This window comes from Pituophis catenifer, unplaced genomic scaffold, assembly GCF_029215685.1.
Source record: "Pituophis catenifer annectens isolate HBS135680 unplaced genomic scaffold, rPitCat1.0.hap2 SCAF_6, whole genome shotgun sequence".
Classification (NCBI taxonomy): domain Eukaryota; kingdom Metazoa; phylum Chordata; class Lepidosauria; order Squamata; family Colubridae; genus Pituophis; species Pituophis catenifer.
Genome location: NW_027256886.1, coordinates 23381930 through 23396261, shown reverse-complemented (window position 1 = coordinate 23396261; position 14332 = coordinate 23381930). Strand labels below are relative to the sequence as shown.

Genomic DNA, 14332 nt, shown 5'->3' with positions numbered 1-14332 from the left:
CAAGGAAGGACTGGTTGTAAAGCTATTATTTTTTACACTGTTGTAACTTCAAAGGGTTGCCAAATAATACAGTCAGTATGGGAAGACTACTACTACAGATAAAGTTAATAAAGTTATGGTTAGCACCAGTTATACATACCTGAGTCTGGTTAACAGTAGGCATTAATGAATGCAAAGGTATGATGACAAACCTATCTAAAAAATAAAATACACAGGATGTTGTATGTGAAATTCAGGAAACAGAAAAAGTAGAGAACTTAAGTATAAAAAGATAATGAAGCTGTACAAACAGTTCTCAAAGATACTTTCTAATTAATTAAAAACTTAAGTTTTACTAAATATTATTTTTAATACAGCCACATTTATTGTTACTAAGGTAAATATACTGTACATTTTCAATATTAGGATAGGTATTGAATAAATTGGAATGGATGGATTATTCTTTCTTTGACAGAAAGAATAATGATAAATATTTAATCAAAATTTCCCAGCAGTCAGCAATGTGTAAAACATTGGAAGGGATGGATCTTTTCATCTATGGAAATTGGAGTATTCCATCTCTGCTAATTTTTAAGGAAAAGCTAAATAGTCACTTCTCAAGAATGCTTTAGTTTTTCTCTGTGTTACGAAGGGTTTCCTAGATTATATTTGTTCTCCATTCCAAATGTACAATTTTAACAGCTGGGGGGAGGCGAACAGTTGCTCCAAAGATTCTCTCAAGGTGCATTTTCGTGTGGGCATGAAAATCAGACAAAGTGAACAATTTGTGTGTGGAAGAGAGAGAGGAATCTTCAAACAAGCACACCAATCTTTACAGAAGATGCTACTACTTTAATGCTTCAGGGACAGGGGAATGCTTTCCTTACACTAATTATTCTTGAAGTTCCTATTTAAAATAGTCTACACTGTCCCAGTAAACATTGTATGTATGAACTTAATAGAGCTATGCTAAAATGGATAATAATTAAGATGATCTTTTTCAACTTACACTGCAATTATACTGCGCGTATAGCCATTCAGGCTCTAACCTCACAGATGGACTATTGTACTGCACTCTACATGGGGCTACCTTTGAAGAGCATTCAGAAGCTGCAGCTGGTGCAGATTGTGGTGGCACAGGCAGTTCTTCTGATCCAAAGAATGGCCCATGCAACATCACTGCTCCGTGAGCTGCACTGGCTGCCAATCTGCTTCCAGGTGCAATTCAAGGTGTTTACAGCTTGTTAAGTAAATGTTTACGAAATAAATGAAAAAAGCACTAAATATTAGTATTATCTGTTTAGTTAGATTTCCTTAATAATTAGCCAAACCTATATGAAGTTCAACGGCAAAGGCACACAATCATTCAGGAGCCTGGATAGCTCTGCAGACTACGCACTGTAATTTAACACCAGCTGTCTGCAATTAAAGTAAGTTCGAATCTTGCCAGGCTCAAGGTTGATTCAGCCTTCCATCCTTTCTAAGGTAGGTAAATTGAGGACCCAGTTTGTGGGGGCAATAAACTGACTTTGTATAAAATATACAAAAGTATGAAGGCTATTGCTTAACGCATTGTAAGCCGCCCTGAGTCTCCGGAGAAGGGTGGCATATAAATCAAATTTTTTTAAAAAAATGAAAATATGAAAGGGGTAAATATTTTTTTCACAGAACTGTGTAGACATCGGATTGTAATATAAATCTATTACACTAGCATTGATCAGCCAAAGCCCCAGAGTCATTACAGTGGGGTTGTGTGTGTGTGTGTGTGTGTGTGTGTGTGTGTGTGTGTATATGTGTATATATCTGTCTTCTTAAGTTTTCGCGGGTGTGTATATGCAAAAAATTAAAATCTCGGGTGTTTTCCCGTGTCATAAGTTTTCACTAACTTATTTAATATGACAGCAGTTCAACAATCCCAGCTAATCAATTTAGCTATTGTGTAACATGAAAATCAGGATTTGGATATTCACTAGTATGCAAAGCAATTGTAAACAGAATAGAAGGAGAGGTTCAGAGTGCCATTATTATATTATTCAACATAATGTAAATATACATAGCTTTATGAATTAGAGTAGTTGCTCAACAGTGTTGATTTAGTTTTTCATTCCAGTTCCAAATTGTAAGGTAATGTAAGCCAATATACTGTATGTCTCAAAATGATTTACTGAATTATTCTAGCCTACCATATGATATTAAAGAAACGATTTGAGTTTTAAAATTTTACCTGATTTAAACATAACTTGGGATACCAGAAGATCATGCAGTGTGCTAATGTTATCCCATCCAGGAAGAAATACTAGAATTGCACCTTCCTGGATATAAAACAGGTATATTAAACAAGACATCTGCATTTTTAAATTCATAAATATAGCATACAATATAGTCACATACATAATTCTAGGGCGATCTTTTTAAATAGAGCTTGTTTAAACAGAGGTAGGCCAACTCTCATCTGAAGCCAAGGCCTAGATTTTTTTTCCTTTTTTTCCACCCTCCAACAACCAAAGGATATACTATGCCATGAAACTGAAAGAGGATAACATGGAATTTTCCAACACCAAGATCTCTCCTTTCATGCTTGTGGGGTTTCTGTAGGAAACAGGAGTGTAGATTGCCTTCCAGAAATATTTAAATCTATTTTGTTACTTAGTACTATTTGCTTTTGTAAATAAAATTGTAAATTCCCTCTGGCTAGCTGCTGGATTTTGAGTGGAAATGATGACCATTTCTAGGTTTACCTATTCTTTTTTTATATAAAGCAAACAAAATTCTATTCACACCATACATTAAAACCTATCTCCACCTTCTCATTTTCATCCCATTTCCGCTGGATCAGATTGGAAGTTCAGAAATTTAAGTTATATTAATCTCTTCTTAACAAAAAAATAAACATTCCATATGTTTTTCTCTCAAGCTATGTAGCTAAAGATAAGAACATGTATTTTCTGTTTATAAACATGAACTAGTTCTTAAAATAATGCATTCAAGCCTATAAATTTTCTTCCCAGCCCATATATCTGAGCAAATGTTTAGAATGGCAGTGAAGTAATCTTGCATCATGCTCATCATTTATTGAAAAAAAGTTAGTCATCATATAATGGTAAAAATCTGGTTTCTCTTTAGATCGCCAAAATCTTGATAGCCTAGTATTATTCAATACTAGATAAATTAACACTTGTATAGGCAATGTATAAGAGTAAGAAATATTTATTTTATTTAGATGTTTTATTGTGCCTTTATTGTTTTATAAGTAACTCAATGTGATGAAGTTACTTAGTACTTGGTCCTCTTCTTATTTTCCCCACAACAAGTCTACGAGGTGGGCTGGATTGAGAGAGAGAGACTGCTCCAAAATTACCCAGCGGCTTTCATGCCTAAGGCAGGATTAGAACTCCTGGTTTCTAGGTCAGCATCTTAACCACTACACCAACATGTCTCTTTTCACTGTTTCTCACTGTATATTAACACTTCTCTGCACAAACAAGTAAATAAAACAAGCAAACCAGTCTACTAGCCAATAACAAACTCACCTCTTCTTCAAGAGAAATATATCTTATTAATGCTGCTATCAAATCAAGATCAATTTTATCATCATCTATCATTTCCAGTGCATCAATTGTACTTTCTGAATATCTAGAAATCATGCAGAGAATAAAGAATCAGTACAGCCAATACAAAATTGTTATGCTTAAAAAGGTTATGCTGCTTCTTATTGCTTGGGAAAAAAAAGAACAGAACTAGTTATAATGTGTGTTAAGGCCAGGGTAACAGTTCTAAAAAGGAATTACATTAAATAAACTATTTACTTTCAGGCAATGAGAACTTTTTTTTTTGTTTTCCCCTACAGAGCTACTTACATCTACCGTAAATTTGTCAGTAAATTAATTTGTAAATTTGTAAATTAACTTACTGAGAATTCAATACACTTATCAAAAATTCAAAAAATACTGCTACTTGACTACTTGTTTCACAATCTCACATATCTACCGTGAAGTCAACAATCAGTTAGTCAATAGCTAACTTAGAAAAAGTTAAGAGTTATTAGATAAAAGAAAATTTGAAAGTTGCTTTAAAAAAGCAAAAGAAATATACGTACCGTGTTTTTAGTTGCTTTACATAATCTGGCCATTGTTCATGATAAATTTCTTCTTTTTCTTCCTTTTCTGGTCTGCTTATATGTCCCTGCATAAATCTCTTTTTCCAATGTGGCCTGCGATCTGTATTTTCTGGCATGTACCTTCGAACAGATACAATGTTAGGATTACAGACTTGTAGCAAGATTAGATTTGCTTGCAAAACTGATTTTCACTTTTCTTTTTTTTACTGCACTACAAGTAATCCTCACTTAATGCAGGGGTGAAATGCTCCCGGTTCGGTCCGGTTTGCCTGAACTGGTAAAAAAGGCTACTGGTTAGCCAAACCGATAGTAAAAAATGTAAAAAAACAAAAGTTCTAATGATCAGGTGAGCAACACGCGATCATTGGAACTTTTTTTTTTTTTTTTTTTACCTTTTAAGCATTTTTTTTACTACCGGTTCTCCGGAACTGGTAGTTAAAAATGCTTTAAAAAGTTTTTTAAAAAAGTTTTGAAGCTCGTGCGTTGCTCCCCTGATCATCAGAACTTTTGTTTTTTACTTTTTAGGCATTTTTTCACTACCGGTTCTCTGAATAGGTTGTAAAAAAAATTCTTTTAAAAGTAAAAAAAAAAAGGCTCCAAAGATCGCGCGCCACAGCTGATCACATACCTCCACGCGCTGTTCTAGTTAGCATGCATTTGGCGTGCAGTGCGCATGCGCAGCCAGCAAACCGGTAGTAAACCACCACTTGCTTAATGTAATCGGGAACAGAATTTCCATCGGTAAGCAATGTGGTTGTAAAGTACTACATCATGTGACCATATCACTTAGCTATTGACCGTATCACTCAACAGCAATCCCAGAAATCACTGTTGCCATAGTTATGTGAAAATCATGACTTGTTGGATAAGACCTCACGTGACTGTGACTTGCAACTTCCTGCCAGCTTCCCATAAGCAAAGTCAATGCAGAAGCTGGCTGGAAGGTGCAAATGGGCAGCTTGCAAGCAGACCAAGGGGCAGGTGAATATTACAAGGTGAGGTAGGGGAGTGCTGGGGCACCTCCCCATTGTGTGTATGGGGTATGAGAGCCTTGGAATTTTCTCTCTGTAAGAGAGAAAAGCAGTGGGAGCAACTTGCAACCTTCCATGCCCAATTCCCATTGACCTCGCTTATAGGACGCTGGCAAAAAGGATACAAATTGCAATTGTGTGATCATGGAATGCTGCAAACCCTTCCGTGAGCCAGTTGCTGAGCACCCAGATTGTGATCACATGATTGTGGGGGTGATGCAATGGCTGGAACTTCAAGGCCAGTCATTCAGCGTTATCACACTTTGAATGTTTGTTGAACTAGGGAAGATTAATCACTAACCTTCAAATTTATTCTGAAAGATTTAGTTACAGGATCATGTGCGGGAATATGAAGAAAATATTAGAGGGAAACCTTATCCATAGGTTGAAATCTATATGCTACTCAATCTAGAGTAGAATTAATTCTGAAAAGGAAAAAAAGGAGTCTTTTGACTAACCGTAATTTCTCAATTACATCTTCCAAAAGGTATTCCTTGACAGGATAAGCCAAGCCAGGAATATGGATCATAGGACAACTGTCTGCCATAAAGAAGAGAAAATATTACAACACTAGCATTTTTAACAAGACTGCTATGTGAATGAAACAGAGGCATAAAATACTGTACCAGAAGAAAAAAATGTGAAGCATATACAGAATAAAAGAACCTCTCAAAAAAACTTTGCACTGATCTAGATTCTTAAAAGAATGTAAGCATTTTTTTACATATGCACAAGAGTACTATAAGGAACATAAAGCTATACAAACAAAAAACCCAACTACAAACTTATCTATGCATTAGAAGGTAAAAGAGTAAGGCTGTAACATCTTGGGAATGTGCAGAATGTCAGTATTCATACAAAGATGCTGTTTGGATGAGTTAACAGCCAATCTATGGGATATATTTGCATAAGTTCAAGAAAGGTTGCTACAAGCAGCAGCAAAGCACAATAGTGCCTTGGCAGAAACCCAGCTAGCGCCTTAGCATGCTTCTAAATTATCTACACATGAAATACCAAAAGTAGATATTGTGCTGTGGTCTTCAAAGTGTCAAAGGAATGGATTAAGAAGGGGACCCGCACATCCCAAACCCCACTTTCCAACAAATTCATTTAATTTCTGCCAAAATATATAAATATACATGTAAATATTATGTTAAGTTTGGAACATCTATTTTGCACTGTGAAGCTATGAAATCACACCAAGCTATAAGGACCTCCTTTTTTTAGCCAAAGAAAAAATGCTATAAAACATTAATTGAAATTAAACTCAAATATGTTTAATTTTTGTCCTGACCTCACTTTGTATTTTGCAATATTTGCCAAATTTATATGCACCTTGGTTTGATTTAAAAAATGTACGCCATACCACACATTTATTAGCTATTTTGATTTAGCTATTCTGATTCAGAAGTATTCAATACTAGTTTCATGCTCACTTGATTTCTCAGTGTAGACTTGTTTTATTTTTAGATACTAACTAGCAAGTTAAAACTAATTACATTTTACATATTAAAATGTTGAGTATGTTGTATACCAAAGTAATCTGAAAACTTCTCAGCATTCAGTGTAGCGCTCATCAGAATTATTTTCAAATCTAGTCGTACATTCAGGAGGTCTTTAATTATTGCCATTAAAACATCTGATTGAAGATTTCTCTCATGGACTTCATCAAGGATTACATGACTTACACTGGACAATTCTCTACAACAAAAAATACAAAGGAAAAAGACATAGTGGTTTTCAAAACCATAAAATACAATTAAAAAGTTGTAAGTAAATGGAAATGATTAGCCATAGCAAGTACAATAGTTAGCAACAACAAATGTTCCATTAAATAAATCCTTGAAAAGCTCAATTATTGGTTCTTTTGATAAAAAAAAAATACATACTTGTCTGACTGGAGCCACTGCAGGACAATTCCTGTTGTGCAGTATAAAATTGAACCTTGTCTCCTTGGCAACCGGCTGAAAGAAATCCATTAAGAATACTTGAGTTTTCCCTTTTTTGCATTTGAAAAAAATCAATAGAGAACTAGGGGAGACATAGAATTTTAAAAGCAATAATGAATCAATGTGACTTTAGCAACAGCTCTATACATTTATTAAGATTCAAATGAAGTGAGTGGCTGTGCAAAATAAAGATGACAACTATAATTCTAGCAACACATTTCCTTAGACAAAATCTCAATTGAAATCAATAGAGTGGATCAAAACTTGCATTCAATCATATTCCACTGCCATTAGAAACAATCTATACGCTGCTTGAATAGAATACAAAAAGATTTTAGTGGTGCTGAAAAAATGTCAGGAAAATGCCTCTGCTGGATTCTAGTTGCACTAAAGAATGGAAGGAACTCTTCACAGAAATGAATATCTGGAATTAGTTCTACACAAATTGTATTACATTAACTATACTAAAAATCCCTTTGGGTGATTTGCAAAATACTGGTGGTGGACAAGAGAACTGTCCATAATATGGGGCCAAAATTAAAATAATAATAGTTTTAACTCTCATAAAATCATCAGAACCTGATATAGTGGTGCAAAATTTCAAAAGATTTTTGACATAGATGCCTAAAATTTATGGAGATTATAAAAGAGAATATCAAAATCTTGCAAAATTTGGTCATTTTATTAAATCTCATCCATTTTTAAACATTACTATTATTCTTTAATTTGGGGGTTCTTCTCTGAATCATCTTTAGTCATGAGCATCATGAGCAGGAGGTTGGACTAGAAGACCTCTAAGTCCCTTCCAACTGTGTTATTCTGTTTATTATTTGGAACAAAACAATACCCAAAGTCCTACTGTTTAAATAGTAGTTGTTCATCTTTTTAAAAATTTTCATTGGAACCGAAGCATGACTTCAGAAAATTATAGCTTATTCAAATAACTGAATAAATAATATAATGTAAGAATAAAAGATAAAAAGGAGCCATTTCCAATGTAATCACATAAGCACTGTACTACTATAATATAGATAAGTCTCATTTAGCAACTACCTCATCTTGCAATCATGTTCAGTTACAACACTGATGAAAAAGTAATTTTATGTCTAATCATTGCAAATAACTTCACAAGTCTATAAAAGAAATGAAAGCTGAACTAAGATCATAAGCACAGTTGTAGTTTCACTTAAGAACAGCTTCACTAAACAACTGAGTTGTTAGTCCAAACTGTGGTCGCTAAACAAAGACAACCTGCATTGCGTTTTTGCTATGAACTACTTTAATTTCAAAGAAAGCACAGTACAAATGAAGCAACATTTAAGGGAATAGCAACATACATACATTTTGGTCATAGTAGCACAAGTCATTCGATTAATGTTTGATCCAGAAGTCATCATTTGTTTAACTTACTCTAATTTATGTTGTGTTTTGCCTAGCTAGCAGTATCAAATGTCAATCTTATGATGGTCCTGAAGACCAGTCATGATAGCTTACATTTTGTAATCTTGCTGGCAATCATCCTAATTCTTTCAAACACTGGTAAATATAGCATCCCAATATCTTATCCACTTCAACATGGCAGACAATAATTATATAACAGCAATTAATTGGTAGATAATCCACTTTATCTTCACTCTTAATGTTTCCCTCTTTTAGCCTCACTAACCAAAATTAACAGTTTTGCAATCACAGTTTGCTTCAGAAACCTGTAATATCAATCATCATTGGTTGATGATCTCTGGAGGGCTCGGGACAGGGGTTGCTCCTCTGTCCTGGTCCTACTAGACCTCTCAGCGCCTTTTGATACCATCGATCATGATATCATGCTGCACCGGTTGGAAGGGTTGGGGGTGGGGGGCACTGTTCTACAGTGGTTCTCCTCCTTTCTCTCTGACCGGTCGCAGTCTGTGTTGACAGGGGGGCAGAGGTCGACCCCGAGGCCCCTTATATGTGGGGTGCCACAAGGATCGGTCCTCTCGCCCCTTCTATTCAACATTTATGTGAAGCCACTGGGTGAGATCATCCGTGGTTTTGGGGTGAAGTACCATCAGTACGCTGATGACACCCAGCTGTACATCTCCACCCCAGACCACCCCAATGATGCCCTCGAGGTGATGTCCCGGTGCCTGGAGGCCGTACGGATCTGGATGGGGAGGAACAAACTCAGACTCAACCCATCCAAGACCGAGTGGCTGTGGTTTCCGTCGTCCCGATATAGTCAGTTGGCGCCATCTCTGACTATTGGGGGCGAGTCGTTGGCCCCCACAGATGGGGTTCGCAACTTGGGCATCCTCCTGGACTCACGGCTGTCTTTTGAAGAGCATATGACGGCCGTAGCCAGGAGGACTTTTTATCAGGTTCGCCTGATTCGCCAGTTACATCCCTTTCTGGATCGGGACTCATTACGCACGGTCACTCACGCCCTTGTCACCTCACGCCTGGATTACTGTAATGCTCTCTACATGGGGCTCCCCTTGAGAAGCACCCGAAGGCTCCAACTGGTCCAGAATGCGGCCGCGCAGGTGGTAATGGGAGCATGGTGGCGCTCTCATGTAACCCCCCTCCTGCGCGAGCTGCACTGGCTCCCAGTGGTCTTCCGGGTGCGCTTCAAGGTTTTGGTTACTATCTTAAGAGCGCTCCATGGCTCAGGACCAGGGTACTTACGAGACCGCCTCCTGCCACCAATAGCCTCTCACCGACCAGTTCGCTCCCATAGAGAGGGACTCCTCAGGGTGCCGTCGGCCAAACAATGTCGACTGACGGCCCCCAGGGGGAAAGCCTTTTCTGTGGGGGCACCTACCATCTGGAACAGGCTTCCCCCGGAGTTACGAAACATCCAAGACTTACGCATATTCCGCCGTGCCCTGAAAACATTTCTATTCCAACAAGCTGGTCTGGCCTAACTCTCCCTTTTTAATTGGCTTTTAAACTGGCTTTTAAATTGGGTTTTAAACCTCTTTAGATAAATTTGGATGTTTTTAATCTTTGAGCCTAAATTACTTAATCTGTTTCTTAATAGTTTTTAACTTCTATATGTATTTGTATTTATTATGGCTGTTCACCGCCCTGAGTCCTTCGGGAGTAGGGCGGTATACAAATATGAAAAATAAATAAATAAATAAATAAATAAATAAATAAATAAATAAATAAATAAATAATATAACTAAATTATCCCCTTTGTTCTCTCCTTGAACTCATTTGGATGTTTCTAGAACAGGTATTCAAGGCATTTATAAAGGGAGCACATTAAAGCCTAACTTAGACCTCAGTATGTGTGTATACCTCAGTATTCATGATCCACCAGTGAGGCCCTAGGCTAGTGATGGCTAACCTTTTGGCCATTGCGTGCCAGGAGCAGGGTGATGGTCATGCGCGTACGTGCCCACACCCATAATTCTATGCGCCCTGCGCATGAGTGCACGACCCCGGCACGCAATGGCATGGTAGGCCCATTTTTTGCTCTCGCCAGCCTCCAGAGCCTTTCTAGGAATCTGGGAAGGGCGAAAATGGCCTTCCCCCCTCCGCCAGAGGCCCTCCGGAGGTCAAAAATGGCTCGTTTGCCAACTTCCGGTCCCAATGGAAGTTGGCAAACGGGCCATTTCTGTTCTCCGGAGGGCCTCCGGGGGGGGCATTTTCGCCCTCCCCCGACTCCTAGAAAGGCTCCGGAGGCTGGGGACAGCAAAAAATGCGACTTCCAGTCCCACGGAAGTTGGCAAACAGGCTGTTTCCGGCCTGCGGAGAGCCTCAAGGGGGGGTGGGGAAGGCCGTTTTCACCCTCCCCAGACTCCTAGAAAGGCTCTGGAGGCTGGGGAGAGAGAAAAATGGGCCTTCCCCACCACCCCGAGGTCCTCCAACAGCAGGAAACAGCCTCTTTCCCTACTTCTGGTGGGCCCAGAAGGCCCGAAAATCAGTTGGCTGGCACGCACATGTGCGCGAGAGCTGAGCTCGTGTGCCTACCAATATGGCTACACATGCCACCTGTGGCACGCGTGCCATAGGTTCACCTTCACGGCCCTAAGCATTTCCTTCATTCTGAAATAAGACCACCTTACTTATTTTTCTTTTTTTTCTTTTCTTTTCTTTTCTTTTCTTTTTATTTAATTTATTTTATTTTATTTTATTTTATTTTATTTTATTTTTATTTGTTCTCCTGATCCCTTTCTTGCTATGTCCGCTCTTATTCTTACATCATCCAGTCGGACACTGCAATTTCATAAATTCATAAATTTCCCTTTTTCATAAATCCAATTCTCCATTACTATTTTCTGAACTGTATCTTTCTTTATGTCAATCACTGTCTATGTGTTATTTCTTTTCAGTGCTTAGAATGATAGTGTAATTATATAGGTGTATCTACATATATGCATGAATGTGACTAACCAATCATTTCTCTTTCTAAATATTTGTCACAGTATAAATATTGCTTGGCTACAAAACTTATTGTTAAGCTGCAACTCCAACACGTCAGTGGAATTTCCAAAAGTTGTGCAATCATGTATCCGATTTTAAAGGCCAGTCAAAGTACAGAGCTTCATTTTTGTTCAAGTTATTGACTACAATGCATAAGCCATTTTTGGCTATAAAATCAAACAAAATTTGATCTAGCCACTCAAACGTTAAGTATACTCCCAAATGGCTGGAAAATGTTCAAGAGAATCTGCATTCTGTGAAATGTCAGGCTGTAAACAAGAATCACGTACCTTTCAAGGCGAATTTGATATCCAGTGCTTTTTCCATTACCACAGCTTTCAGCCCTTTCTGCTGCAACTCTTTCTGCTACCTTAATTTTTTAAAAAAGAAATACTTTATTAAAACCTGTTTTTCTAAAACATAGTTACTACTTTTAATTACAGAATGGAGTTAAATACCACTTACAGAAATAGCACTGATTCTCCTAGGCTGAGTGCACACAATCCTGCAAGAGGATCCTTTTCCTCTTTCAATATGGTCATCCAAAATGAACTGGGTTACTTGGGTTGTCTTTCCACAACCAGTCTCACCACTTATTACAGTTACCCGGCTATTATTTATAAGATTGACCAGCTCCTGTTTTGAAAAGAATAAAAGTGGTCACTTTGTGTGTATAAATGCACCACCTGCGCATTCATGCACCAATTCATCGATGAAGCAAATAAAATTTACACTGATCAAGTTAGTGCTTGGTTTCAATTTTGTTATCTGTCTGAACTGCTCCTTTAAATAAAAGGTAGGATATAAATTAAATTAATTAACAAGGAAACATCATTCATTAAAAAGTATACGTAACATAGCCAGAAACAATTATATCAATTGTAGCCCCTTTGGGAAAAGAAAAAAACAGACATGTTGGGAATTCATTAAAAAGCAGTCTGGATTTGCAGAAACCAAATGCTTATCGTTTAGTGGATTTCCAGCAAAGAAAACAGCTGCACTAGATCTGAAATGTTTGTATTTATTCTTAATTCTTTGATCAGAAAAATGTATTAATACATGGAACTAAATAGAAACAAAAACAGCTTGTTTTCTACCTTATACTATGGCTGGTACAAGCCTTACATGTTAAAAAGGGGCATTTTTTTTGCTAAAAAAGTTATCTCTTTTAAGATTGTCAAGATAGCTTTGCAATAAATAAATGTTAGCATTAATACAACCACAGTTTTTAAGTACTTTATAAGTAGCTATTTAATTTCTTGAGTTAGAGTCTACATTTTAGCCAACCACATTAACTAAAAGTAGTGTTTTAGTATTAGGTTCATAACTATCTCAGCAGGAAGAGTAGATCATAATTCTTTTAAAAATGGTAATTAAATTTGATGTTATAATGTAGGGGTGTCAAACTCAAGGCCCGTGGGCCACATCCGGCCCACGGGGTGCTTAGATCTGGCCCACAGGGCCAACCTGGGAATAATGAAGGACCAGTGGCTGGCGGCCCTCCCAAGCTCTGTTTTCGCTGGCAGAGGATTGCAGGAGGCTGTCGCAGCTGAAAACGGAGCTCAGGAACCCGTTTTCGCTGGCAGAGCACTCGGGCCACCACAGGCGCCCCCAACACAAGTGATGTTGAACTGGCCACACCCAACCCAGACCCCACGAGGTCAAACACCACTCTGATGTGGCCCTCAATGAAATCGATGATACACCCATTATAGTGTATTATCAACTCCTGCAGAGAAATCACCCTATTGCACTACTTTTTCATATTTATTGAGATTTCTCTCATGCTATTTAGCATTCATTTTGTTCATATTAACCCTCTTTATCCAAACCCTGTTAAAGATGCAAACAAATTATTTCAATAAACATTCCATACCTTCCTCATACTGTGGGAAGGCAATTTCTCACGAAATCTCTGCAAATTAAAAAACATGAAACTTGGTTACTTCATAATAATTTTTCTTAAAAGTTCAATAGAACTTTTGAATTGATATCCCCTATTCAATAGATTTCAGTTTTCACATTTAATAATTCTTTAAAAGTATCATCATACATCAATTTTTTAATCAAGACAAAGTGTACCAAATATTTAGGAAACAGCATCTCTGCTAAAGAGATACCTTAGCATACCTTTCTCTAAGTCATACTGGTGACATCACTGGAGTACTAGCCTCAGTGAAAATATCATGGACTGCAACAAGACATTTCAAGGTAAACCAAAGCTCTGACAAACTGCCTACTGCAGATCAGCTACTCACTGAATTTAAGGAGGAAACAAATGTTTATCCTACTTAGTAGCAAGCTGAGATCCACATACTTTTACACATGAAGTTGTTAACTGAACAACACTGGTTTGAAACAAAAAATGATACCCCAAAGGTATGCAGAGGAGACATAATTGAATTTACTTATGTGTCTCCTCCAATCAGTCGTCTCTTTTTGGTTATAAGAATATTTGCCCAGAAGGCATAATCCATAATCCTACAGATTATCTCACTTGTTAGCCTAATGTATGAGTTTCTTGAGCATAGTAAATTTTGTTTTTTCACATTACCAAGACACCAACAACATTTCCAGATCTATTACAGTTCTAACACTTATTGGATTTACTTCATCTGCCAAATCACTTACCCATAATCTTGGTTTAAGATCTTGTTCAATTACTTTGGTGCCGTGTTTGCTGACACAAACTAAGTTGCCTCATGTACTAAGAAATAAGGTTTTATTCTAGCTCCATTGAAACTAAATTCAATGTGATTTAAACTGCCAATTTATTTTCATTATTCCTAGACCTTAACCCTATGAAAATTATTAACTCCAAGTAGAGATAAATAAACTACTTTTCT

At 37.3% G+C, this 14332-nt stretch overlaps 1 protein-coding gene across 1 annotated transcript in view; it reads right to left on the bottom strand.

Moving 5' to 3' along the window:
- DHX36 (DEAH-box helicase 36) overlaps nucleotides 1–14332 on the bottom strand; it is a 36026-nt gene that overhangs the window by 17531 nt on the left and 4163 nt on the right. Inside the window, exons 4-13 of the mRNA XM_070946458.1 lie at nucleotides 13363–13401; nucleotides 11952–12122; nucleotides 11777–11856; nucleotides 7017–7091; nucleotides 6662–6828; nucleotides 5586–5667; nucleotides 4076–4216; nucleotides 3510–3612; nucleotides 2204–2291; nucleotides 140–195 (exon numbers count right to left, since the gene is read on the bottom strand). Coding sequence (XP_070802559.1) covers nucleotides 140–195; nucleotides 2204–2291; nucleotides 3510–3612; nucleotides 4076–4216; nucleotides 5586–5667; nucleotides 6662–6828; nucleotides 7017–7091; nucleotides 11777–11856; nucleotides 11952–12122; nucleotides 13363–13401 — 1002 coding nt within the window. The remainder of the gene's footprint in view (nucleotides 1–139; nucleotides 196–2203; nucleotides 2292–3509; nucleotides 3613–4075; nucleotides 4217–5585; nucleotides 5668–6661; nucleotides 6829–7016; nucleotides 7092–11776; nucleotides 11857–11951; nucleotides 12123–13362; nucleotides 13402–14332) is intronic.